Source organism: Corvus cornix, chromosome 27 (genome assembly GCF_000738735.6).
Source record: "Corvus cornix cornix isolate S_Up_H32 chromosome 27, ASM73873v5, whole genome shotgun sequence".
In the NCBI taxonomy this organism is placed as follows: Eukaryota; Metazoa; Chordata; class Aves; order Passeriformes; family Corvidae; genus Corvus; species Corvus cornix.
The window spans coordinates 132,674-157,685 of NC_046355.1; the positions used below are offsets into that span (position 1 = coordinate 132,674).

General features: G+C 67.6%; 3 protein-coding genes and 2 non-coding genes across 5 annotated transcripts; 3 read left to right on the top strand and 2 right to left on the bottom strand.

Moving 5' to 3' along the window:
- Positions 1 to 856: 856 nt before the first annotated feature.
- Positions 857 to 928, bottom strand: TRNAC-GCA. Its single transcript has one exon. It is a non-coding gene; the product is annotated as a tRNA-Cys (tRNA).
- A 2,470-nt stretch (positions 929 to 3,398) lies between these two features.
- Positions 3,399 to 6,107, top strand: LOC120411363 (dickkopf-related protein 3-like). Its single transcript, XM_039565777.1, is given in 5 exon segments — positions 3,399 to 3,470; positions 5,147 to 5,324; positions 5,481 to 5,595; positions 5,597 to 5,674; positions 5,799 to 6,107. Coding segments are annotated over 5 exon segments (498 nt in total). The 3' UTR covers positions 5,854 to 6,107.
- Positions 4,754 to 4,843, top strand: TRNAI-UAU. The gene is given in 2 exon segments: positions 4,754 to 4,791; positions 4,808 to 4,843. It is a non-coding gene; the product is annotated as a tRNA-Ile (tRNA).
- Positions 6,108 to 6,197: 90 nt separating the features above from the next.
- On the bottom strand, positions 6,198 to 19,447 carry CACNB1 (calcium voltage-gated channel auxiliary subunit beta 1). Its single transcript, XM_039565822.1, is given in 16 exon segments — positions 6,198 to 7,920; positions 7,923 to 7,988; positions 9,279 to 9,359; positions 9,361 to 9,483; positions 9,932 to 10,027; positions 10,149 to 10,300; positions 11,018 to 11,127; positions 11,909 to 11,967; positions 12,066 to 12,146; positions 12,323 to 12,342; positions 14,785 to 14,861; positions 14,962 to 15,098; positions 15,193 to 15,315; positions 15,854 to 15,973; positions 17,301 to 17,387; positions 18,664 to 19,447. Coding segments are annotated over 16 exon segments (1,716 nt in total). The 5' UTR covers positions 18,751 to 19,447; the 3' UTR covers positions 6,198 to 7,623.
- A 2,477-nt stretch (positions 19,448 to 21,924) lies between these two features.
- On the top strand, positions 21,925 to 24,658 carry RPL19 (ribosomal protein L19). Its single transcript, XM_039565831.1, has 6 exons — positions 21,925 to 21,983; positions 22,735 to 22,841; positions 23,276 to 23,398; positions 23,632 to 23,752; positions 23,851 to 23,961; positions 24,468 to 24,658. The coding sequence occupies exons 1-6, from the start codon at positions 21,979 to 21,981 to the stop codon at positions 24,589 to 24,591; spliced, it is 591 nt and encodes a 196-aa protein (XP_039421765.1). The 5' UTR covers positions 21,925 to 21,978; the 3' UTR covers positions 24,592 to 24,658.
- Positions 24,659 to 25,012: the final 354 nt, after the last annotated feature.

The window sequence follows — 25,012 nt, forward strand, 5'->3', positions numbered from 1 at the left end:
CCCCGCTCTGGGCTGCGGGGGTGGCGGGGGGGGCTCTGGGCTGAGCCCACCGGCCCGCGCGGGTACGCGGCCCCCCCCAAGCCACAGCACCACTGCAGCCCCCCCATTTGGGAGCCGGCTCCCCATCGCCCCCCACCCCTCGCTCCCTCGGGGCCCCCCATCCACAGACCCGCAGGGGACGCGTCTCCGCTGCAGGAGGGTTTGTGTCCTTCCCAAACCCCCCAGGTTTTCCCTTTGGAGAAGGAGCAGCGGATATTGGGGACTTGGGGGGGCACAGGGTGGGGGGCAGAGGAGCAGGGGCACAGGGTGTGGGGCACAGGGTATGGGGCACAGGGTGGGGGTCCTGCTGGCACTGCAGAGCGCCGGGAGAACCCGACCCTCCAGCCCCCCACATTCAGCCAAACAGACTTCTGGCCACCCCATAATTTGGGCAGCGTTTTGGGGGGGCTCCGGCTGCACCCCAGCCCCTCAGCCCTGAGTGCCGGGGCAGGAGGAGGGTTCAGACTCCCCCCCAAGATGTGCCCCGTGCCCAGGGCCTGGAGAGCGATGCTGACCTCCCCCATCCCAGCCCCCCATCCCACGGACAAAGCCGGGGGGCGCGGGCACAGTGTGGGGGTCTGAGCTGGGGAAGCAAATGCGGGAAAGCAACATTTTTGGGGGGATCCCCGAGAGGTGGGTCCGTCCTTCTCCAAAAAAAAGCGACGGTCCCAGCACGGATACCCGAGGCTGGGGGAGCCGGGGGGGGGGGCGGGGGGAGCGGGACTCGGCCGCCCCTCGCTGCCGGGGTGTTGGGGGGCGAAGAGAAGGGGTGAGAAAAATAAGAGTGGGGACCCCCCCCACGAAGGGGAAGAAAACAAGGGGGCACCCGGATTTGAACCGGGGACCTCTTGATCTGCAGTCAAATGCTCTACCACTGAGCTATACCCCCGCTGCGGAGAGCTGCGCGCCGGCGCTAGTTACACTGTCACCGCGGGGACAGCCGGCCATGGACACCCTCTGTCCACTGATACCCCGCACCCACGGACATCCCATAATCACAGACACCACCATCCACGGGTATCCCCTGTCCACTGGCAGCCCGTATCCACACAAACACACACCCACGGACATCCCATCATCACAGACACCACCACCCACGGACCCCCCTGTCTGCTGACACCCCCCTCCCCCCAATAATACACACCCACGGACAGCCCCCCACACCCAGACATATTCCCCACCCACGGACACCCCCACACACTGACACCCCACAAATACGGACACCCCCACACCCCCAATACCCCCCTACCACAGCTACACCCCACCCACAGACAGCCCCCCACATCCGAACACTCCGCACCCACAGACACCCCCCAGGGACATCCCCACCCACGGACACCCCCACCCCACGCACGAACACCCCCCAAGACTCACATCCCCCATGTCCCCTGCCCCACACCCCCAGTGTCCGTGGCTGGGGGAGGCCAGAGGCTGCAGCCCCCCGGAATGCGCCCCCCATTCTCATCCCGGGTGGGGTTCGTGGGGGGACACGGCCCCGCCAGCCCCCCAAACCCCGGAGAGCGGGATGGGCTGTGCGGCCTCCACAGGGCTTGGGGGGGGGGTGCGTGGGACCCCCCAAACTGCCAGACCGGGGGGTTTGTGGGAGCAGAGGCGCCGTCCGGGACCCCCGTGGCGCTGGGGGGGATTATCCGGAGGTGCCGCGCTGGGCGAGCGCGCAGCGGGGGACGGATGGGGACAGCGGCCGTGATGGTGCCCCGGAGCGGGGTCAATATTTGCTCCCAAAGCTGCCGGGCAAACACGCGGGGAGAGGGGGGGGCCGGATCCTGGCGGGCCGTTCCGGGCACCAGCACGGCCCGGGACACCGGGAGAAAAGTTTGGGGTCACCCCGGTGCGAGCCCCACTGTCCCTGTGTCACTCCTCAGCCTCTCATTTCACAGCTGGGGAAACTGAGGCACGGAGGCAGCGGGAATCTCCCAGGGGGGAAAACCTAAGGAAGGGGGATTCCACATCCCTGGAGTGCGCCCCACTCGCAGCGACCCCCCTGTCCTCGCTGCCCTTGGGGACGAACCCCCCGAGTGATGCCACAGCCCCCCGCCGCCCCGTGCCTCTGGGAACCGGGAATGATCCCGGCGTGGATGGCCCCAAAGTGTATTGGAGAGGTCTGGGGGAGCGCGGGGACGCCCTGGCGGAGCCCCCCGCGTGCTTGGGGACATGGAGGTGACACTGTCTGGGGGATCCGCTCGGGGGGGCCGTATCCCGAGATAAGGGCCGGGCGATAAGGGCCGGGCAGGGCAAACACCCCATTTCGCGGGGGCGTTAGGGGAGGTGCGAATCCCGTCACCCCGGGGCGGGGAGGGGGCGGTGGACGGGGATGCACCGGAGGGGGGGACACAGGGGACACACAAACACGGGGCAGATGCCAGCCCTGTGCCCCCCGTTGCCCGTTCGGGGGTCCCAGCTTTTGCCCCCCGCTTTTCCTGCTCCCTCCTCCCCCATCCCTGCTGTCCCAGCTCCGGGAAAGGGGGGAAAAAACAGGGAACTGTGGGGGTACCCAAGGGGTTGGGGGGCACAGGGTACCCCAAACTGTACCGATCACCCCCCACCGACCCCCGAGCTATGGGGGGAGCTGGGAGGTCCCCAAGACACGGGGGTGGGGGTGACCTGAGGGGCTGGCGGGGACACAAGACACCCCAAACTGCACCCACCGCCCCCCTGAGCTATGGGGGGACACAGGGCACCCCAAAATGCACCCAAAACCACCCTGAGCTATGGGGGGACACAGGGCACCCCAAAATGCACCCAAAACCACCCTGAGCTATGTGGGGACACAGGACACCCGAGGCTGCACCCACCACCCTCCTGAGATGTGGGGGGACGCAGGGCATCCCAAACTGCACCCACCACCCCCCTGAGCTATGGGGGGACGCAGGGCGCCCCAAACTGCACCCAAAACCATTCTGAGCTGTGGGGAGACACGGGACACCCCAAACTGCGCCCACAGACCCCCTGAGCTATGGGGGGGGGGGACGCAGGACATCCCAAACTACACCCACCTCCCCCCTGAGCTATGGGGGGACGCAGGACACCCCAGGCCGTACCCGCGGCTGGCGCCGGAGCCAGACTGCCCCGGGGGAGGCTGTTTGCTGTGGGGCTGATGCCCCCCCACGAGGGGAAGGCTGGCAATTATGCAAATCCCTTAACCCCTGATTGCCTCCTCCCACCCCATTAGGTGGGCAAACAGTTTTAGCAGCGGGGGCCGAGATAGCCCGCGGCTACATAAACCCTCCGGGGCGGCCGAGCTGCCACCGCCGCCGCCAGCACCATGGTGACATCCCCGGCCATCCTCTGCCTCTTCGCCTGGCTCCTGCCCCCCCGCCGCCGGGCACCTCTGGGCATGGATGTTCTCCCTGCCTCCGCACTCGCCCGACGCGGCCGCCCTGAGCAGGAGCCCCGGGACCGACCTGGAGGAGGTGAGGAGTGGGGGACCCCCGGGTGAGGGGGGTCCTGGGGACAGGAGAGGTGCGGGTGCAGCAGGGTGGGAGATGGAGAGGGTGAGATTAGGGGTGCGAGACAGCTCAGGGTGGGCACAGAGCTGGGTTTGCAGCCTGGGTGGGAGCAGGGTGGGCACAGGGTGGGTGGGGGACAGAATTTACAGCCAAGGTGGGCACAGAGCTGGGTGAGAGCAGGCTGGGCACAAGATGAGAGGATTTCCAGCCAGGGTGGGCTTCAGGGTGGTTTGCAGCCGGGGCGGGCTCAGGATTTGCAGCAGGGTGAGCACAGAGGGGGCACAGGGGCAGATGCGGAACTCGCAGCCAGGGTGGGAGCAGGGCTGGCAGCGGGGTTTACCCCCAGACTGGGCACAACATTTTCAGCTGGGGTTGCAGCAGGGGCGATGGAACCCACGGTGACCCCAAAAGGGGAGAGGGGGACGGGGGGTCCGTGTGCAGCCGGGGGAGAACATGGGACGTCCTTTTGCGGCCGGGGGTGGACACACGGGGGGTCCGTTTGAAGCCAGAGGGGCACGGGGGGGTCGGTTTGAGGCCGAGACTGGACACGGGGGTCCCTTTGCGGCCTGGGGTGGACACGGGGCGAGGGGTCCATCTCCAGCCAGGATTGGTCACGGAGGTTCCATTCCCGGCCGGGAGTGGACACGGGGATTCCGTTTCGCGTTCGGGGGGGGCACACGGGGGGTGCCTTTGGAGCAAAGGGGGCACACGGGGGGTCCCTTTGGAGCAGGGGGGGCACAGGGGGGGTGCCTTTGGAGCAAAGGGGGCACACGGGGGGGTTCATTTGGAGCAGGGGGGGCACACGGGGGGTGCCTTTGGAGCAGGGGGGGCACACGGGGGGTGCCTTTGGAGCAAAGGGGGCACAAGGGGGGGTGCCTTTGGAGCAGGGGGGCACACGGGGGGTCCCTTTGGAGCAGGGGGGGCACACGGGGGGTGCCTTTGGAGCGGGGGGGCACACGGGGGGTGCCTTTGGAGCAGGGGGGCACACGGGGGGTGCCTTTGGAGCAAAGGGGGCACACGGGGGGTGCCTTTGGAGCAGGGGGGCACACGGGGGTCCCTTTGGGAGCGGGGGGGCACACGGGGGGTGCCTTTGGAGCAGGGGGGGCACACGGGGGTCCCTTTGGAGCAGGGGGGGCACACGGGGGGTGCCTTTGGAGCAGGGGGGGCACACGGCGGGGTCCGTTCGCGGCCGGTGCCGGTGGCGGCGGGGCCGGCAGGGGGCGCGGTGGCGCCGGGCGGTGCCGGGCGCTCCAGTGGCGCAATCGGTCAGCGCACGGTACTTATAGGGCGGTACGCGAGCGATGCCGAGGTTGTGAGTTCGAGCCTCACCTGGAGCAGGACTTTTAGGGGTCCGCGAGGCCCCCGCCCCGTATTGCCCCCCTGCCCGGCCGCCGGGTTTTCTTTTCCCGAGAAAAAAAATCCTGGAACCGCTGCGGGCTGCGGATGGAGCTCCGTAGCCGGGCAGAGCGCTGTTGCCAGCCTCGGCCCCCCAAAATCACTCCAACACCCCCACACCCAACTTTGCTTTGCAACGTGTGGACAGACGGGGTTTTGCGCTGTTTCTGGCCCGTCTCGGCGTCAGGGATGGGTTGGGGCATGCGGTGTGACCCCCCTGACGTGCTGTGTCCCCTCCTCCACAGGTGACCCCGTGCAGCCCGGCCACCCCCTGCGCCCACGGGCACTTCTGTGACGAGCACTTCGGGCTGTGCCTGCCCACGCGGCCCGCGGGGCAGTTCTGCCGCCACGACCCGCACTGCACCTCCGGCCTCGTCTGCATGTTCGGCAAGTGCCAGCAGCCCGTGCCCCCCGGGCAGGACGGTGAGTGGGGGTCTGGCGTGGGAGGGACACAAGGGACAACTCTGCGAGCGGGGGGACGCGATGCTGGAGCGGTGCTAAGCCAGAGGGTGCTGGGGTCGCCACCCCGGGGTCGGAGTGGGGGTCCCCGTCCCCTAAGGCCGCTTTCTGTGCCCGCAGGAGCGCGGTGCCAGCGGGACGAGGAGTGCGGGGCCGGCGGCTGCTGCGCTCGGCAGCACGGGGAGCGCGTGTGCCAGCGGCGCCTGGCGCTGGCCCAGAGCTGCCACGTCCCCCCGGGGACTCGCCTTCAGCATCAACCAGGTGTGCCCCTGCCAGCCCGGGCTGGTCTGCCGGCCCTCCGCGCCCGCCAGAGAGTGAGTACGGGGTGCCGGCTTGGCCGGGGAGGCGTGGGGGACACCTGGGCGCAGCCCTGGGTCGGGGGGATGGCGGTGGGGCAGGGGCGGAGGTGTCAGCGATGTCGCCGTGTGCTGTCCGCAGGAAGGCGTTCGAGTACCGGCCGGAGAAGAGCGACTGGAGGTGCCGGCAGCCCTGAGCGCCCGCGTTGTATTTATTGCCTGTAAATAGCGTGTCCACGGCGTGTCCACGGCGTGTCCGCACCCGGCCGAGCGCCGATAAACCCGGCCCAGCGCCGCGCTGAGCCCGGCGGCTGCCGCTGCCCATCCCCACGGGGGGCTGGAGCCCTCCCCCGACCCCCGCGTCGGGTCCTCGCCCCTTCCCCGGAGCCGGGCAGGTCCCCGACTCCATCCTCAGCTCAGCCCCGAGCAGGGGGGAGGGTCACTGCGGCGGTCACTGCAGAGCTGAGCTGTGTCCGGTCTCAGCCGCGGTGGCCGCAGCCCCCCCCCCGTGCCCCCAGGCCCCACCAGGCTCAGGCGCGGGGCAGGTCTCACCGAAATGTTATTACAAAGAACCAAGCGAGCGGGGGCGAGTCCCCCCCCCCCACACACACACCAACGAGAATAAATAAATAAAATACATTTTTGTCGGGTCTTTAAATTAAAAGTTTGCGGAGTGACATAAATACGGGACGTCCTTCTGCCCGCGGAGGGGGGCAGGGGGGCCCCACTGCCCGGATTGTGGCTGCCACGGGGGCGAGCGCTGGGGCGGGGGGGCTCAAAGCACTTGGCAGGCAGTGACACCGAGTCCCCCTCCCCCCCCCAAAAAAACGGGGGAAACTGAGGCACACGTGGGTGCGGCTTGCAGCGGCAGAGCTGGGTGCCCCCAAGCCCCCCGACCCGGGCTGGTGGTCTGGGTAAGGCAGTGACCCCGGGGACCCCCAGCATTGCCCCCAGGGGTGTGGGGGGGCGGCAAGGGGCTGCCCCATAAGTGGGACAAGCCCGGGTCCCGCAGCGAGGGCTGACAGGGGGTGTCCCCAGCCCACCCTGGTGTGGTCACCCCGCAGAGTTGAGGGGCACAAGGGACGCCCGGGGCGGGCACAGGACAAGGCAGTGCCCCGGGGTGCGGGGCGGGGGGGCCGAGGGGGGACGGACAGAGGCTCACGGACGGGACAGACAGACGGACACGGCTGGACAGGGCGAGCGTGGACAGGCACGGCGGGGTGGGGGTTGGAACGGGAAAGGGGGGGTTGGGAAGGGGGGACCGGGGCCTGGCGGTCCCAGGACAGCGCGACCCCCCGGCAGGCCAGGGCTGGGCAGCTGTTAGCACGGGTTAGACCCCCAAAAACTGGCTCAGATTCACCCCCCACCCCCCAAACAGGCAGAGCCCCCCCCAAGGCAAACACATGCAAACTGCCCCCCCCCTCGGGCAGGCAGCGCCTCGGGGGGCACAGCCTGGGGCAGCGGGGAGCCCCCAAAGCCCCTCACACACCGCACACGCATGCACCCCCCCCGGGGGGCCGGCGGCTGTGGGGGCAGTGCCAGGCACCGCCGGGGGGGGGGGCAGCTGGCAGGGACCCCCCCACGGCCACGGCCAGCTCCGGGGGCCCCTGCAGCCGGGTGGCCGAGAGCACCATGGAGAAGCGGGGGGCACCCAGCAGGCAGGGCTGGGCAGGGGGGGCACGGCCCCCACCCCGTGCCTGGGGGACGGGGACACGCCGCGTCCCCTTTGGTCACTTGCTGTCCCTGCCGGGCAGGGAGGGCCCGAGGCACCGCGAGATGCTGGGGGGCTGCGGCAGGGGGAGACCCCCCCTCAGCGGAGAGTGGGGCAGGGGGAGCCCCCAAGGCAAAGCGGGGGCTCCCCATGGCACTGCTGGCCGGGCTCGGGGGGGCACAAAGGCAACCGGCGGGGCTGTCCCGCACCCCAAAACCAGCGCTGGGGGGGAGCCCCCTGCCCGCACCTCCTCACCCTAACGCATGTAAACGTCCTGGCCCCAGCCCTCCCCGTCGCTCTGGCCCAGCGGCTCCTGGCCCTTGGCTCGGCCCCGCAGCCCCCGGCCCTCGCGGCCGGGCTCGGCCCCGTCCCAGGCGCCGGGGGGCGGGTGGGGTCCGGCCCCGGGGGGGCCCGGCGGCTCCTCCTCGACGGGGTCCATCTCGATGTCCATGCAGCAGGAATCTCCGGGCTCCGTGCCGGCCGAGTCCCGGCTGCCCGGCGGCTCCGAGTCGAAGGTGTCCTGGCGGGACAGGCTGCGGGGGCCCGGCCGGGTGGGCGGCGGGGGGGTCTGCCCTGCCCACGGCCCCCCGAGTCCCCCGGGCCCTGCCGGAGGCGGCCGTGCTCCCCCTCCGGGTACGGAGCCTGGGTGCGAGAAGCAACCACACCATGCGGGGCTGGACGGGCGGGGGGCTGGGGGGTCAGGGAGGGGTTAGTGGGAGGTTAGTGGGGGTCAGCCGGCGGCGGGAGGGGGTCACACGCTCCTGCCCAGCCTGGCCTGCCCGCGCCGCTCACTCGTGACACGACGGCAGCAGGGCTCAGCGGGGAGGCACCGGGCAGGGAATGGGGAGGGGATGCAGGGGGGCGGGCTCGCTGGAAGATTTAGCGACAGACAACACAGGACACGTGTCCCCCCTCTGTCCCCGGCCCCGGCGGTAGCTGCAGGACGCCCGGCTCAGCACCGCAGTGGCCACGGTGGGATGGGGCTTTTGCCTCTTGCCCGGCCCACCCAGGACACCCCCAAACCCTCACCACCACTGCAGCTCCCCCAGAGAGGTGTGGGAAGGGGGGGTCTGGCACCCCGGCAGCCCCCAGGAAGGCACAGGGTGGGTCTCAAAGGGGGCAGAGCCTGGGAGTTCCCAATCCCCAGGGCAGCTCCAGGACTCGGAGGAGGCACAGATTCCCAGGAGACCCCGAATGTGGGGCTGGCACCAGTCCCAGGCAGGAGAGATCCCCAGGGCTGATCCCAGTGATGGCCCCAGTCCGGGAATGGGGGCAGGTCCCTGGGGCGACCCGATCCCAGGAACAGTCCCATGCCCAGGGGTCTGCAGTACCGCTGGGGGCGGGGGGGGGGCACAGGTTCCCAAAGGGGACAAACCCAGGGCTGGTCCCACTCCTGGGGGGCTGTGGTTCCCCATAGTGACCCCAATCCCATGGGCTCCCAGGGTCCCCAGGGCCGGTGACCCCACAGCCGGGGGCCACGGTCCCCTGGGGTGACCCTGACCCCAGGACAGGTGGCCCCAGTCCCAGGGTGGAGAGCAGGTTCCCAGGGCAGGTGACCCCAGGGACAGTCCCACACCTGGGGGGCCATGGTTCCCCTGGTGCCCCCGATCCCAGGGGTATTCCCAATCCCAGGGTGCAGAACACATCCCCAGGACAGGTGACTTCAGGGACAGTCCCACACCCGGGAGGGGGACCACAGTCCCCTGGGGTGACCCTGATCCCAGGGCAGGTGACCTCAGGGCCAGTCCCACACCCTGAGGGGGCCGTGAACTCCCCGGGCTGTCCCCGATCCCAGGGCTCTCCCGAGGGCCGGGGGGGTGTCCCCGCCGCCTCCTCACAGCGTGTGCTCCTCCAGGGCTCCGGGGGGGCTGGGGGTGGCCTCGCGGGCCCCAGAGGTTGAGGTTCCTGCGCAGGGAGGTGAGCACCTGTACCTGGGGTTGGAGCGGGCGCGGGGCTGGCGGCCAGCGCGGCCGTGGCCATGGTGCGGTTCAGCCAGCGGGTTCGGGGGGTTGCTGCTGGGCGGGTGCGTGGCCTTCCAGTAGGCCTCCAGGTACTCGGCCAGGTGCTCGCAGGCCTCCTCCAGCTGGTTCTCGTCCAGCACGATGTCGAACATCTCCTGCGGGAGGGACGGGAGGGAGCTGGGGCAGGGCGGGACAGCTGGGACAGGGTGGGGACACTGGGACAGGGAGGGGCAGCCGGGTATGGGGTGGGGATAAGGGGACACGGTGGAGCCTACGGGACATGGGGCAGAGCCTGTGGGACAGGGGTCATTGGGATGGTAGAGCCTATAGGGCAGGGTGGGGGCAATAGGACACAGGCCAGAGGCCACAGGACAGGTCAGGGACAATGGGACAGGGTGGGGCACCCGGATATGGGGCAGAGCCTATGGGACAGGGTGGGGTCAGTGGGATGGGGTGGAGCCCACAGGACCCAGGGCAGAGCCTGTGGGACAGGGTGGGGTCAGTGGGATGGGGTGGCATCTATGGGACAGGGCAGGCCGATGTTGGGCAGGGGGCGGTCAGGGGGTGGTCAGGGTGTGGTCAAGGTGGCCGGGGCACACTCACAGGTGGGCACTGTGCCAGCTTGTCCGAGGCCACCATCTGCACGTTGAGGTGCTTGGCCTGGGACTTCCCCCTGGACTTCACCAGCCGCTGCAGCACCTGGGCAGGAGGGGACAGTCTGGGGTGGCCGTGGCGACCTGGCCGGAGCCTGCCCAGCTCCCCCAGCGTGGCAGGGAGGGGCTGGCACTGCCCCCCCAGCCGCCCCGGGGCCCGCACCCACCTTGGGGGAGGTGATTTTGATGTAGACGATGATGGGGGCCAGGGAGGTCTTGGCCAGCTGGGCCGGGTGGTTGATGGTGTCGGCGTCCAGGGCCACCAACTGCAGCGTCCGGGCCAGCTCGAAGATCCGCTCGGTCTCGCTCTGCACCTCGGCTGGGGGGGCGGGACGCACAGCACGTGGGGACAACGGCTGGGAGATGGGATGAGGGGCACGGGACGGGGACAGGAGCAGGAGGGGGCTTGTCCTGGGACTTGGCCACCTCGGTGTCACCGCAGGGCCATGGGGTCACTGCGGGAGGGAGGTGGCACCGGCTGGGCGAGGAAGGGGTGAAGCCCCCCCACCCCAAACCACGCACGCACGGATGGAGGGGGGGTCAGACAGGGCGGTGTCACCAGGGTGTCCCCAACCCTCAGCACCTGCTCAGGGCCGGGGGGGCTGCCGGAGGTCCCGGCGGGTCCCTGTTACGTACCCAAGACATCTGTATCAGGAGCAGGGGAGGAAGGAGGCAGCACGGAGGGGAGGAACCCCAAAAGAAAGGAGAAATAGGGAAAAAAAAAAACACAACAGAGAAGATAAAAGAGGAGGAGGAGGAAAAGGAGGAGGGTGAGGAGGAGAATGAGGGTGAGGATAAGGGAGAGGATGAGGGGGAGGATGATGAAGAGGATGAGGAGAAGGAAAATGAGGATGAGGAGAAGGAGGAGAATGAGGATGAGGAGGATGAGGATGAGGAGGAGGAGGAGCAGAGGCTCTGAGTCACAGCCCGGGGGGAGCACAGGGCCCCCCGTTTGTCACCCCACGCCGGGGGCTGATACAGATGGAGGCTTGGGGGGGCTCCCGCGGGCCGGGGGGGGGGTCCGGGGGGGCCGTACCCAGGCTGGAGCGGGTGCTGGAGCGCTCGATGATCGTGTGCTTGCTGGGGTTGTTGAGCACGGAGCGCTTGGCCAGGGAGATGTCGGCTGTGACCCGCGTGATGGAGATCCTGGGGACACAGCGGGGACAGCGACGGCGGGGGGACCCCCCCACATCCACACCCACCCCCCCCGGACCCCGCTGGCACCCCATTCCTGGCACCCCACACTGCTGGAGCTGGACGAGCAGGACCCACCCTGTTTTCCTGTGGGTTTAGGGATTCCCCCCATGGGATTAGGGGGGCCCCTTGTGGATTTAGGGGTCCCCCCCATGGGGTTAGGAGCCTCCCTGTGGTTTTAGGCCTCCTTCCTGGGAGATTAGGGCTCCCCCCCCCATGGGTTTTGGGGTCCCCCTGTGGGTTTAGAGATCCTTCACAGGATTAAGGATCCTCCACAGAGTTCGGGGTCCCTCCATAGGGTTAGGGGTCCTCCACAGAATTTGGGGTCTTCCGTTGGATTAGGAGTTCTCCACAGAGCTGGGGTCCCCTCGTGGTTTTAGAGGTCCCCCCTATGCGTTCAGGGGTCTCCCATGGCATTAGGGTTTGGGGTCTCCCCTGTTAAATTAGGGCTCTCCCCTAATTTAGGGGTTCCTCTATGGGGTTAGGGGTCCCTCTATGCATTTAGGGGGTTCCTTCATGGGCTTAGGGGTCCTTCAGTGTGTTTAGGGGTCCCATTATAGGTTTAGGGGTCCCGTTGTAGGTTTAGGGGTCCCCCGTGAATTCAGAGGTCCCTCTATGGGTTTGGGGTTCCCTCTGTGGGGTTACGGCTCTGCACATGGATTTAGAGGTCCCTGTATGGGTTTAGGGGTCCCCTCACGGGTTTAGGGGTCCCTGGCCATGCAGCCCCCCTCACCTGCCATCAAAGCGATGCTTCAGGAAGTCAAACAGCGCCTTCTGCATCATGTCCGTGACCTGGGGAAGGGGGGGGGGACAGCAAGGCCAGAGGGATAACGTGGGGCTGGGGTCCCCCCCGAGCCCCCCGAGCGCTCCCCCCGTGCCCCACTGCTCACCTCGTAGCCCTTCAGCGACGGCCCCACGAGGATGATGGGGCGCATGGAGGGCACCACGTCGTACGGGGGCACGTGCTCGGTCTGGGGACAGAGCCGGGCGTCACCAGGGCCAGGGGAGGGGGACACGGGGCACGCTCGGCTTCGCCCCCACGGGGGCGGCTCTGGGGTTTTTGGGGGGCAGGAGGGGGGGGCTGCAAGCAGGGGGCACCTCCCAGCCCCATCCCGCGGGCCCTCCCGGGGGTCCTGGCGCTACTCACCGACTTCTGCTTCTGCTTCGCTACGTCCCGGGGGGCCGCGGGGGCCGGGGGCGAGAGGAGACAAACAAGGCATGCGTGTTACCCGCGGGCACGGGGCACCGGGGGGCGCGGGGACACGGGCGTGACCCAAGGGATGAGCCAGGGACACGGGCGTGACCCAAGGGATGAGCCAGGGACACGCGTGTGACCCAAGGGATGAGCCAGGGACACGGGCGTGACCCTCCAGGGCACCCCAAGGACACATATGTGACCTGGAGGCTGAGCCAGGGGCACGTGTGTGACCCAAAGGTGACCCAGGGGACATGTGTGTGACCCAAAAGTGACCCAGGGGCACGTGTGTGATCCACAGGGTGCCCAAAGGACACGTGTGTGACCCAGGGACACACGTGTGTGACCCAGGGAGTGGTCCAGGGGACGCGTGTGTGATCCGTGGGGTGCCCCAAGGGACATGTGTGTGACCCAGTGACACACGCGTGACCAGGAGATGACCCAGGGACACGTGTGTGACTCAAAAGTGACCCAGGGATACGTGTGTGACCCAGTGACACACATGTGTGACCCAAAGGTGGCCCAGGGGACACGTGTGTGACCCAGTGACACACGTGTGTGACCCAGAGGTGGCCCAGGGGACACGTGTGTGACCCAGTGACACACGTGTGTGACCCAGAGGTGGCCCAGGGCCATGTGTGTCACGCACGGGGTGCCCAAAGGACACGTGTGTGACCCCGGCCGTGCCCCAGAGCCGTGTGCATGACCCAAGGGGTGCCCCAGGTGACACCCGTGTGAGCCGGGGGTGCCCCAGGGAGTCACACACGAGGCATCGCCCACTCTGGGGCAGCTTTGGGGGCCAGCGGGGGCTCTGCAGGGCTTGGGGGGCAGCTGGGACTCCCCCCCCCACAGGCCTGCTTGCCCCAGAAGTCCCTGCAGACCCTCCCCCACCCCCCCCCCGTCCTGCGTTGTGGTTGCGCCCGAACCCCCCCAGCTTGTGCCCAGTTTGGGGGGGAGGAATGGTCCATTCTCAGTCGCAGGGGGGATGAGACACCGGCCGTGCTGGAACACACCATGCGCACACTGCGGGGGGAGGCGACCGGGAGGGGGGGCACGGGCTGATCCATCCTATGGACGAGGGGGGATCACAGCCACGGACTGATCCACCCCGGGGATCATGGGGGAGTGTCACCATGGATGGATTGGATGGATCCATCCCACGGATCACAGGGGACTGATCCATCCCATGGCCCACGGGGGGGAATGCACCCACGGACTGATCCATCCCATGGCCCACGGGGGGGAATGCACCCACGGACTGATCCATCCCATGGCCCACGGGGGGGATGCACCCACGGACTGATCCATCCCATGGCCCACAGGGGGGATGCAGCCACGGACTGATCCATCCAACTGACAACAGGGGGGACACAGCCACGGACTGATCCATCCCACGGTCCATAGGGGGGATGCAGCCACGGACTGATCCATCCCATGGACCACGGGGGGGACGCAGCCACAGACTGATCCATCCCACGGTCCACAGGGGGGATATACCCATAGATGAATCCATCCCATGGACCATGGGGGGATGCAGCCACGGACTGATCCATCCCACGGTCCATGGGGGGATGCAGCCACGGACTGATCCATCCCATTGACAACGGGGGGGGGGTGCAACCACGGACTGATCCATCCCATTGACAACAGGGGGGATACAACCGCGGACTGATCCATCCCATTGACAACAGGGGGGATACAACCACGGACTGATCCATCCCATTGACAACAGGGGGGATACAACCGCGGACTGATCCATCCCATTGACAGCAGGGGGGATACAGCCACGGACTGACCCATCCCATTGACAGCAGGGGGGGGGTCAGCCCCGCACTGACCCCTGGCTGCAGGGCTCACCCTGTGCCGGGGCAGCGCTTGCCCCCAGCCTCCGTGGGGTGGCCCCAGCCCCCGTGGGTGCCCCCAGCCCCCCGGCAGTGTTAGGGCAGGCAGCGGGTGCAGCAGGCGAGGCGGGGCCGGCGGGGGCCGTTACCTTCCTAAAGAAGGGGATGCGCTTGTTGTGGGCGGGGGGGGTGGTGACACTGCTCACGCTACTCTTAGGGGAGCGCTGGGTCTCCATGGCCTCCTCCTCCTCTAACTCATCGGGATCAAAGGCAAAGCTAGGCATGTCCAGGCCACCTGGGGACGGCCGGAGCCGGGAGAGGGCAGGGAGAGAAGAAGAGCGATAATGGCGATGGAAGAAGGGGGGGGGGGGGGGAAATGGAGATGGGGAGGCTGGGAAAGGTGAGGGGTGGTGGGGCTGGAAGAGGAGAAGCAGAGGAGAGAGGTCCCGGGGGAAGTGGGGTCACCCTGCCTGCACCCGGGGCGGAGGGGACGAAGGGGTCACCCGTGGGGAGGTGGGGGAAGGACCCCCAGGCTGGACCTGCCGGGGCCGAGGGGACCCGGGACACTCTTACCGCTGGCCGGGGGGGTTGGCCGGCGGGTCCCCGTCACCACATCGCCCAGGCTGGAGCTGGAGTTGTCGCCCGATTTGCTGCGTGGGAGAAGCACGGAGAGAGGGGTGAGGGTGGGATGGATTGGGGGGGTCCGGGGAGAGCTGGGGGAGGGGGGAGGGGGGTCGGGGTGAGCCTCACCTCGAGCTCAGGCGGTTCTGCCTCATCTTCTGCTCCTGCAGCAGCCGCATGTTCTCCAGCTTGACAGGGCTGGGGATGAAGCCCACCTCGCAGCCCTCCTTCACCAGCCGCCCGATCCACCAGTCGTTGTTGTACTTCTGCTCCAGGGGAGGGGGGGGGGGAGGGAAACACCTTAAAACCGCCCCACACCCACCCCAGCGCTGCCCCCCGGCCCCCCCAGCCCGCTCCCACCTCCTTGATGTGCAGGAAGTCCTTGGGCTCGAAGCAGATGGCCATGCCCTGCACCGGCACGTCGTCGGTGGCCGAAGGGTTGTAGCCCACGTTGGTGCGCACGGCGAACGCCACCGGCTTCGTCTGCCAACGCGAGAGGGGTCGGCAGCGGCCCCCGCCCCAAAACGGGGACATTCCACTCCCTGCCACCCCCAAAACAGCGACATTCCACTCCCTGCCACCCCAAAACAGTGAGATCCCAACCCCTGCCACCCCCAAAACAGCGAGATCCCAACCCCTGCCACCCCAAAACAGCGAGATCCCAACCCCTGCCACCCCAAAACAGCGAGATCCCAACCCCTGCCACCTCAAAACAGCGAGATTCCACCCCCCTCACCCCACCCTGGCCAGGCAGGTGCCGGTGCTGGTGTCACCAGCCGGGCTCAGCTCCTCACCAGAGCCACGGCTGGGGAGTGGCCACAACCCCGGCCAGCAGCTAATGAGGGGCTCATTAGCTAATTACCCCCACAGCTCGATGGACACTCAGCCAAGGTGAGAACCCAGGCTCCCAGTTCCGCCCAGCAGATCCCACTGCCTTCCCAGTGGATGGCTCCAGAGGATGGGATACGGCAGGGATGGGGCACAGGGGATGCCGGGGGGGTTCCATCCCCGGCTGTCCCACCTTGGCCTTCTCCAGCTGTGCCATGGCCTGGCGCTCGGCCTCCTTGCGCAGCGCCTCGCGGTCCTCCTCCAGCGACACATCCGAGTCCGAGGGGCGGCTGGTGTAGGACTCAGCCGAGCCCTGCGGCAGCGGGGAGGGGGCTCAGCCCACCCTGTGCCCCCTCCCCAGAGCAGGGAGCCCATCCCCGATGAAGCCCTGCGACCTCCCAGCACCCTGCCACTGGTGCCCGTCACCGCAGCCTCTGGAGAAGCCACCCCGAGCAGGGGCCGGTCCTGCCCGGAGCCGGGGTCACGGCAGGAGAGGGACACACACACACACGGCAGCTGTTGCCACCGCTCCGGCCGGGAACGTGACACCGGCCCAGCTCCCATCCCGCTCCCCGGGGCCTCTCCGAGAGCCGGGAAGGCAGCGGGGACCCCCCGAGTGTCCCCCACGCCAGGGCAGGCCAGGGGGACAGCGCTGTCCCCACCACAGGGTCCCAGGGCAATGGGGACAGGGCGCTGTGGGGCGGCTCGGGGTCATCCCGGGACAAGGTTGGAGCTGGGGTGGGATTGGGGACCCCCCGCTCAACCCCCAGCCCAGGACCGGGGTCGGGGGGACAGCGGGGACACCCACGGGATGCCCCAGCCCCAGCAGCGGGGGTGACGTGGGGGACATCCACCCCCAGCCCCCCAAATGCCCCCAGCCCCACCAGAGCCCCTCGGGGTTGCGGGACTCCCCATCCCTGGTTTGTCCCAGCCTTTCCCAACACCGGGGATTTGGGGTCGCTCAGCCCCTCTGCACAGCCCCCCACCCCCAGCCATGGGGCTGCGGACCCCCGGGGGACCCCCTCCCCAAAACCCACGGGGCACAGCCCAGCTGCCCTCTCCTCCTGCCCCACGGAGGGGATTTTGGGGGGGTCACCGGTGTCCGGGCACGACCCCCTCACGCCACAGAGCCCCCCCAGCTCCCGGGACTGACCCCACAGAGCCGAGGGGGACCCCGCGCCGAGGGCAGAGCGGGCAGGAGAGGGGGCGGGGGGTCCTGGGGGGCCGCGGGGGTCGCTCACCGGGGCCGCGGGGTCTTTGCCGGGGATCTCCATGGTGGCAGGGCCGGGGGCGAGCGGGGCGGGCGCAGGGCTGGGCACGGGGGGGGCTCAGGTTTCAGCCCCGGGTATATTTAGCCCGGTGCCGGGCAGGGGTGGGGGCCCTGCCGAGCCACAGGGGTGGGGAGGGCGGGTTTGGTGCCAGCTGGGGGGTGCCAGGGTTGTGTCCCTTCCCTGGCACCCCAAAAGGAGCAGGGGACCCCTGGGGGGGCTGCAATTTGGGTGGGGGGACCCCTGCAGCACCCGCGGCAGAGCAGAGAGGGGCGGGAGGGTACAGCCAGGTCCGGCTCGGTGTGACCCCACCTCAGCCCCCGAAGGGGAAAGGACCGCTGGGACCCCCAAAAGTGCCGGGGCGCCCCTCACCTGCCGGACGAAGCTGTTGGAGGTGGTGTCGGACGAGGTGCTGCCGTCCGAGCGCTTGAAGCGGCTCTTGCGCCTGCTGTACTTGCCCTGGGAATAGGGGAGGGGGCGACAGGGGAGTGTTGGACCCCCAAAACTCCCACCAAAACTCGGGGGGCAGCTCTGCACCCCCCCCCCCCCCCCCCATCCCCCAGCCCCCGCTGCCGGGGATGCTCCGGCCCCCTCCACCCCCGCTCTGCAGCTCCCGGGGGGCTCGGGAAGGGGATGGGATGGGATGGGATGGGATGGGGCGGGATGGGGCTGCCCCTTCCCGGGGGTCGCGTTATTGGGGGGCTGCGACCCCAACGCCACGGGCAGGGACGCAGTGGGGCTGAGCGGGTTGGGGGGAGCAGCCCCCAAACTGCAGCCCCCCCCCCCCAGTCAAACCAGAGCCCAATCAGCCCCCCCACTGGGGGGGTGACAGCAATGGGGAGCCCCCCCACCCCCCCACCACTCCAGTGCCCGAGACCAGCGTGGGCACCCACCCCCACGGGACCCCCGCTCCCTCCTACTGGGATGTGCTGGTGGAGCTGGGGGTGTCCCAGTGCCCCCCCTGAGGCAGCTCCCTCCCTCTGGGGGAGGTAAAAGGGGGAACAACGCTGGCGACAGCGGGGCTGTCACCCCCCCAGTGTCCCCGAGGGACAGCTGGGCCCAGCTGCCACCCAGCCCGGGGGTGGGGGGTCCCCATGCTGGGTATTTTTAGGTCCAGGACCCCCCCACACACACACACATCCCACCCACGGGGCTGGGGGTTCAGTGACGAGGCTCCCTCTGCCCCCCATCCCTTGAGACCCCCACCCCAAAAACCGTCACCCCACCTGGCTGGCGCTCCCCAAGAGCACGGAGAGAGGGGGGCTCTGTCCCCAGTGCCCCCCACCCCTCTGGGACCAGTGAGGGACGCGTCCCTCTTCCCCCCCCTAAACCAGAGGGGACAAGCCAAGGGAAGGGGTGAGGGGGAGGGAGCACCCCAAGAGTTTTCCCAATTCCTAAAACTTTCCCGGTGGGCACAACACCCCCCCAAACCCCACCTGCCCACTTTGGGGGGCAAAGCCCAGGGGACTGGGAAACTGAGGGGGGGGGCTGGATTTGGGGTCTCTCCGAGGCTTATGGGGAGGACACCCTTTTTTGGGGGGGGATGCTGAGAGGAGGGGATCACCCCGTTATGGGGTGTCGGGATTTGGGGGGAAGGGGCGAGCCCCATCTCTTGCCCCCAGCCCCACGGGGGAATCCCATGGGATGAGCCCTCCCCCCCTCTCGCCGCTCAGCGCGGGGGTGCGGGCGATGCTGACACCCCCCTGCCGCCCCCCCAAATTCCCGGGGATGTCACCTGGAGCGCGGCGTTGTCCAAGACGTCCATCTGGATGTCCTGCGTGGAGCTGTAGGGGGTCCGGGCCATGCCGCCTTCCCGCACCATGGAATCGCCGGGCTCGGCGGGATTTTGGGATGGATGGGTGGGTGGATGGGGGGGAACCACACAGAGGAAGATGATGACGATGACGATGAAGCTCAGGCCTGGCCCCCGCGGTGACGGAGCGGGAGGAGGAGGAGGAGGAGGAGGAGGAAGGAGGAGTGGGGATGGCGCAGGGGGGGCGAGGGATGGGCGGCCGCTCCCACACCGCCTCCCCGGGGGATGGGGGATGCGGGAATGCGGCCCCCCCGCCCCATTCCCAGGTACGGCACCCCCGCAGCGGCTCCTTCCCAAAAAAAAAAAAGGGGGTGCTGAGGGTGCCCCCCTCCCCAAACTGGGTGCCGGCCGCTCTTTGCTCGCCCAGCCTTTACCCTTGCGGGCTGGGGGGGACCCCAAAAAGAGCCGGGGGGTCACGAGGACCCCAGGCTGTGTGTGGTGGTGGGGCGGGGGGGGAACACGCAGGGGCAGCCCCCATCCCCAAACGTCAGCGCCCGGAGCGGGATCTGCCAGTCTGGGAATCCAGCGCTTCCTGGGGACGAGGCTGCCCCAAAAATCCAGCTTTTTCCCCCCAAAGCCTCCCCTGTGAGCACCCTGGGGACCCCCCCTGTGCCACGGGGAGGGACCCCCGGACCCCGCTGCCTTCCCCTGGCAGGGTGCGCCAGGCAGGACGGTGTCCCCTGTCCCCAGGGACGCTGGGGACAATCCTCCCCCCGCAAGGACCCCGGGATGGGGGAGCCGGACCCCCCTCCCCAGCAGGACCCAGCGGTGCCCCCCCAGCCCCGGCCGCTCTGACCCCGCCGCTGCCGCTCCGCCGGCTGTTGGAAAGTTCAGAATTCCTTTGCGCCCACCCCGCAGCCCGGCCCCGCTCCAGAGGGGCTTTTCCTGCTCCCACCCCGGCTCCCGGCACAGCTGACACCACATTTTCCATCCTCGGCCCCCATCCATCACCACGCTTCCATAGGGACGGGACCTTTGGAAGGGGACGAGCGGCTCCAGGTCTCCGCAGGGACCCCATCCCGGAGCCCCCCCCCGTGCCTGGAAAAACTCCGGCTTTGGGGCTGCCGCTGCCACCCCCGACCCCAATCCTGCTCCTCCCACCTCTCCCACTTGGAGATGGAATCCCTGGAGGATCTGTGGGGACCCCAGGGGTGTTTTGGGGGGCAGAGAAGAGGCAGGGGGGGGGGGGGTCCTTCCAGCCGGGATCCTTCCCGGGGGCGGAGGCGAGCGCACCATTGCCTGGCACTGCGTGGGAGAGGAACACAATTACGGCATCTCCTTGTCGCTGCCGGAGCTGCTCCGGCTCCCCGGGCCCCCTCTCTGCTCCCAGGACAAGCTCCATGAGCATCCATCCCTGGATATTCCCGGGAATCCAACGGAGGGGCAGCAAAGCTCCTTGGACCCCCCACACAAGCAGCAGCAGCAGCAGCAGCATCCCTACCTGAAACTCCTCAAATTTAGGGTCGGGTGGCTCTCTTCCTCCCGGGATCCTTGGGAAGCGCGAGGTGGCACTTCCAGAGGGCTCAGGGACACGCTCAGCCCGGGTGTCACCGGCATTGTCCCGTGGCCATCCGGGAGCCTGGCGGGGCAACGATTCCAGCGGCGAAACCCCGGCGCTGGCAATTCCCACCCCTGAGCCCTCTCCCGCCTCGGGAGCCTCCAGATTTGGCTGTTTGTTTAAGGAAAATGATGAGTCAATTTTTAAACAGCAAGAGCCTGTGTTTATCCGTGTTTTTCTCGGAAAACGAACCAAAAATCTGTCGGCAGCGGCTCCTCAGCTCGCGCCATATGTCGGCTGCGCCACGGCCGCCAGAGCCCCCGGGGAATCGTCAGCATCCACGTTCCGGGGGCTCGCGAGGTGATTTTGGGGGGTAACGAGGTGTTTTCGGGGGGTTTGAGCTCTCCAGCCGCTCCCAGCCAGAAGGAAGGAGGGAAAACAGCTGCAAATCGGTGGATTTGGAGATTATGGAACATCAAAGCGGCGTTTTCGGAGCGTGGGGTTGGTTTAAAGCGGGAATTCACTCACGGAGACACCTCTGTGTTTTTAGGCCAGGCACAATCCGTACGTTATCATCCCCCGAGAATTCCCTGCTCCAGGAACCCTTCGGCAATCTGTTCCCAGCACTTTTCTGGGTCACACCAGGCCCCTTCCGAGCATTTTTGGGGCAGGAAGCATCATCCAGCCTGGCCATGCCTCAGCTTTGCAGCTGCAGAACGGTGCCATGGATGCACCCAGACCTCGCTCGAGTCTGACCACGGAATACCAGGAAGGGGGAATGTTCTCTGACAACCCTCACCAGCCCTATCAAGAGGTTATTTCCCAGGAAAACCTGAATTCTCTTTTCCCAGCAGCACCATAACCACTGGAAAAGAGGTGGGACTTGATCCTCAGCTTGAACAACGCAGGATTCGAGCCCCCAGCTCCGGCTTTGGGGTGAATTCTTGGGAAAGAAGGGAAAACGGAGATTCCATTCCCTGCTAGGAGAAGTGAAGTGGCAAAGCTGGTGTTAAACTCGTCCTAAGGAACATCTTCCCAGGCAGGGGGAGGGACGAACTCTGTCCAGGTGTCTGCAGGTCCGAGGAGGGCGAATATGGATGGGCAGGGGCCAGGACAGAGCCAGGCTTCCCAGTATGGGCCAGGCTGGTCCCAGGGCAGAGACAGACCTCCCAACACAGGCCAGGCTGATCCTAAGACAGATTCATGCCTCCCAGTATAGACCAGTCTAGGCACAGCACACGGCCAGTCCTCCCAGTATGCGCCAGACTAGTCCCTAGACAGGTCCAGTTCTCCCAGTAGGGGCTGGGACAAGCCCTGAACACTCTGCCCTGCGCGTCCCACGCCGTCAGTGGGGCGGGGACATCCCCATATCCCGTCCCAGTCCATCCCAGTGCTCCCAGTTTCTCCCACGTGCCCCCCACAGCCCCCACCGCGCACGCGCAGACCCCGCCCAGCCCTTCCCGCCACGCACGCGCGGGCTGTACCATCCTTCTACGGCGGGGGGGGAAGCCGGGAAGGACCCACCTCTCTTCCACGCATCCCGCGTGGGTCTCGACACCACAAGTGCCCTTCCAGTGAGCGAACACGGGTGATTTCATAGCGGTTGTTCATTTACAGCGTTCCGGGCGGCCCCAGGGCCGCGGGGACGGGAGCGGGGGGGAGGGCGGGGTGGTACGTTCCGCGTGCTGAGGGCGGGGTCAGCGCCGCCGCTGCGTCTCTCAGGCCCCGGCGCCGCCGCCATGAGGTGGGAGCGGGGTCGTGCCCGCTGTTCTGCGGGATAACGGCGGTCGGGAGGCACCGGGAGGGACCGGAGGGGACTGGGGGATGACTTAAGAGCCGGGGCTGGCTCCCGGCTGTGCTGCGTGGCGGCCCCGGGCGCTGTGAGGCGGCCGTGGCCTCTTCAGGCCTCGTGGGAAAATGGCGGAGGGGGCGCGATGGCCGCGCTGAGGGGCCGAGGGGCCGTGAGGGGGGTCTGGGGGTGCGGCGGGAGTGGAGGGAGCGCTGAGCGGGGTGGGCTCGCTCGTCTCGGGCACTGCGGTCCTTGGATGCGCCCCTTGGAGCAGCGCGGGGTGTCCGGGGAGCTCGGGCCGCGGACTTCAGGGCGGGGTGAGGGTCCTTGAGGGGTCCTGGAGGGTGCTGAGGGTCCCCTGAGGGGGATGCGGCATCCTGAGCCGGGTGAGGGGGTCTCCTGAGGAGTACTCTGAGGGGGGGGTGAGGGTCCCTGAAGAGGGTGAGGGTTCCTTGATGGGGGTGAGGACCCTCCCAGAGGGGTGCGGGCTCCCCTGGGGGGGTGACGGTCCCTGAGTGGGGGGTGTAGAGTTCCATGAGGAGGATGACACAGTCCCCTGGGGGGGTTGCAGGGTCCCTGAGGAGGGTGAGGGGCTCTCTGAACCGGATGATGGAGCGCCCTGAGAAGGGCGAGGGTCCCCTGAGGGGGCTGTAGGGTCCATGCGGTGGGTGCAGCCCCCCCGATCTTGTGCCCATCCCTCTCCCAGTATGCTCCGGCTCCAGAAGAGGCTGGCCTCCAGCGTCCTGCGCTGCGGGAAGAAGAAGGTGTGGCTGGATCCCAATGAGACCAACGAGATCGCCAACGCCAACTCCCGTACGTGGGGGGCTGCCCTGGGCCGAGGGGCCCTGTGGGACAGGGACCCACCAGGAGTGTGGGAAGAAGGTTTTTGGGAAGCACAGTAACAGGGAGCTTGGCTTAGAATGATGAAATCATTTGAGTCTGGGAAAGACCTCCCAAAATCATTTGTTTCAGTCTTTGGGTTAGGTAAAATTCAGCCCCTTGAGCAACTTCTTTGTACTGTAAAGTGGAATTTTCAGGATTTGCACTGAGGGGGTGCCTGGTGGCGTCTTCTGAGGTAACAGTGAGGGAATCAGGATCGTTGGAGATTCCATGGGAGAAACAGGAGGAAAAACAGGGCTCTGAGGAGAGGGCTGCCTTCTCCTTGGTGTTGGATCCTCCCCATCCCTGTGGGATTGGGGTCAGTGCTGGCCTGGCGGTCCCACAGGAAGTGCTGGGCGCTTTTGCAGGGCAGCAGATCCGGAAGCTGATCAAGGATGGTCTGATCATCCGCAAGCCCGTGACCGTGCACTCGCGGGCCCGCTGCAGGAAGAACACGCTGGCGCGGCGGAAGGGCCGGCACATGGGCATCGGTGAGTGCTGCACCCGCGGGCAACGGCAGAAATTCCCCATCTCCCACAGCTCCTGCTGCGCCCTCCCCCTGGGGAATCGCCTCCCAGAGTCCGGGTACAGCGACAGAAAATCCCTGGGTTGGGCCAGTGGAGGTTTTTTTTGGGCTGAAGAGGAGGGTGAAAGGCTTTGGGGTGAGCGTGGGGTTGAGCTGGCAGGAGTTTGGGCTCGTTCTCACCCCGTTGGCCCGATCCAGGCAAGAGGAAGGGCACGGCCAACGCCCGCATGCCCGAGAAGGTGACGTGGATGCGGCGGATGCGGATCCTGCGGCGGCTGCTGCGCCGCTACCGCGAGTCCAAGAAGATCGACCGCCACATGTGAGTGCTGCCAGCCTCCCTCCCTGGGGAATCCCGGCAATTCCCAGCCTCGGGAAGGCGGGAAGCTGGGCAGGGATCGATGCCCCACTGTGCCGCAGGTACCACAGCCTCTACCTGAAGGTCAAGGGCAACGTGTTCAAGAACAAGCGGATCCTCATGGAGCACATCCACAAGCTGAAGGCGGACAAAGCCCGCAAGAAGCTCCTGGCGTAAGTGGTGCCCTGGGCAGGGGGGGTTTGTCAGGAATAATTCCCCCCGTGGGTCATTCGGGGGAGGTTCCAGGAGGGATCAATCCCAAACTGGGCAGCGCTGGCTGGGGGCAGAGAAATGTGGGATTGTGGCAGAGTTTTGTGTTTCACTGAGGGTTTTAGTGCTCAGGGAGGTGGGAACTGGGAAATTCCTGATCAGCTGCTGGAGTGGGTGAATGATTGACCAGGAGAGGGCAGGGATTGCTAAATCCCACTGTGTCCTTGGGGGGGAAAAGCTGAATATCTTCATTCTGGGCTTCAGCACGGACTCGTGGCCCTAAAACAGCCCCAGGTGGGAGCTGGGCTCCTCCTGGGCCGGAGTGAATGGAAAACCCCAGGATGCGGTGGGATCGTGGGGCGGTGCTGGTGTGGGGCAGCAGAACCCCAGGGGGATTGGGGACAGTGCTGGGGCTGTTGTGAGGCTGTTCAGGAGCTCCTGGAGCACTCCTGAGCCCCCGACCCCGCAGGGACCAGGCGGAAGCGCGGCGCTCCAAGACCAAGGAGGCGCGGAAGCGCCGGGAGGAGCGGCTGCAGGCCAAGAAGGAGGAGATCATCAAAACCCTCTCCAAGGAGGAGGAGGCCAAGAAGTGACCGCGGGCTGTCCCCTGCCCCGAGTGTTCTCCATCCCCAGGCATCCAATAAAACATCCCGGACTCTTCCTGCTGAGTCTCCGTGTCTGCAGCGGGGAGGGAGCAGGGAATTGCTGGAAATCCCGGTTTGGGGCCCTTTCCCACAGCCCCGGCACAGGGACAGGAGCGGCTCGGGCAGGGACCCCCCTGAACCTCCCCAGAGGAGGAGCTGAGGGTCTGGGGAAGGATTTGGGGGCCTCAGCACCCCCAGAGGGGAAGGACCCAGGGCTGGGAGGGGCCGGAGCTCTCACCAGGGAACCCCCGGAGCTGCGTTCAGACCCCCGCCCTAAACTCCCCCAGCAGCTCCTTGCCAGCCCCATCCCACCCTGGGAATGGCTGGGCAGACGGACAGAGGGACACGGCCTGTCCTGAGCCCACCTGGG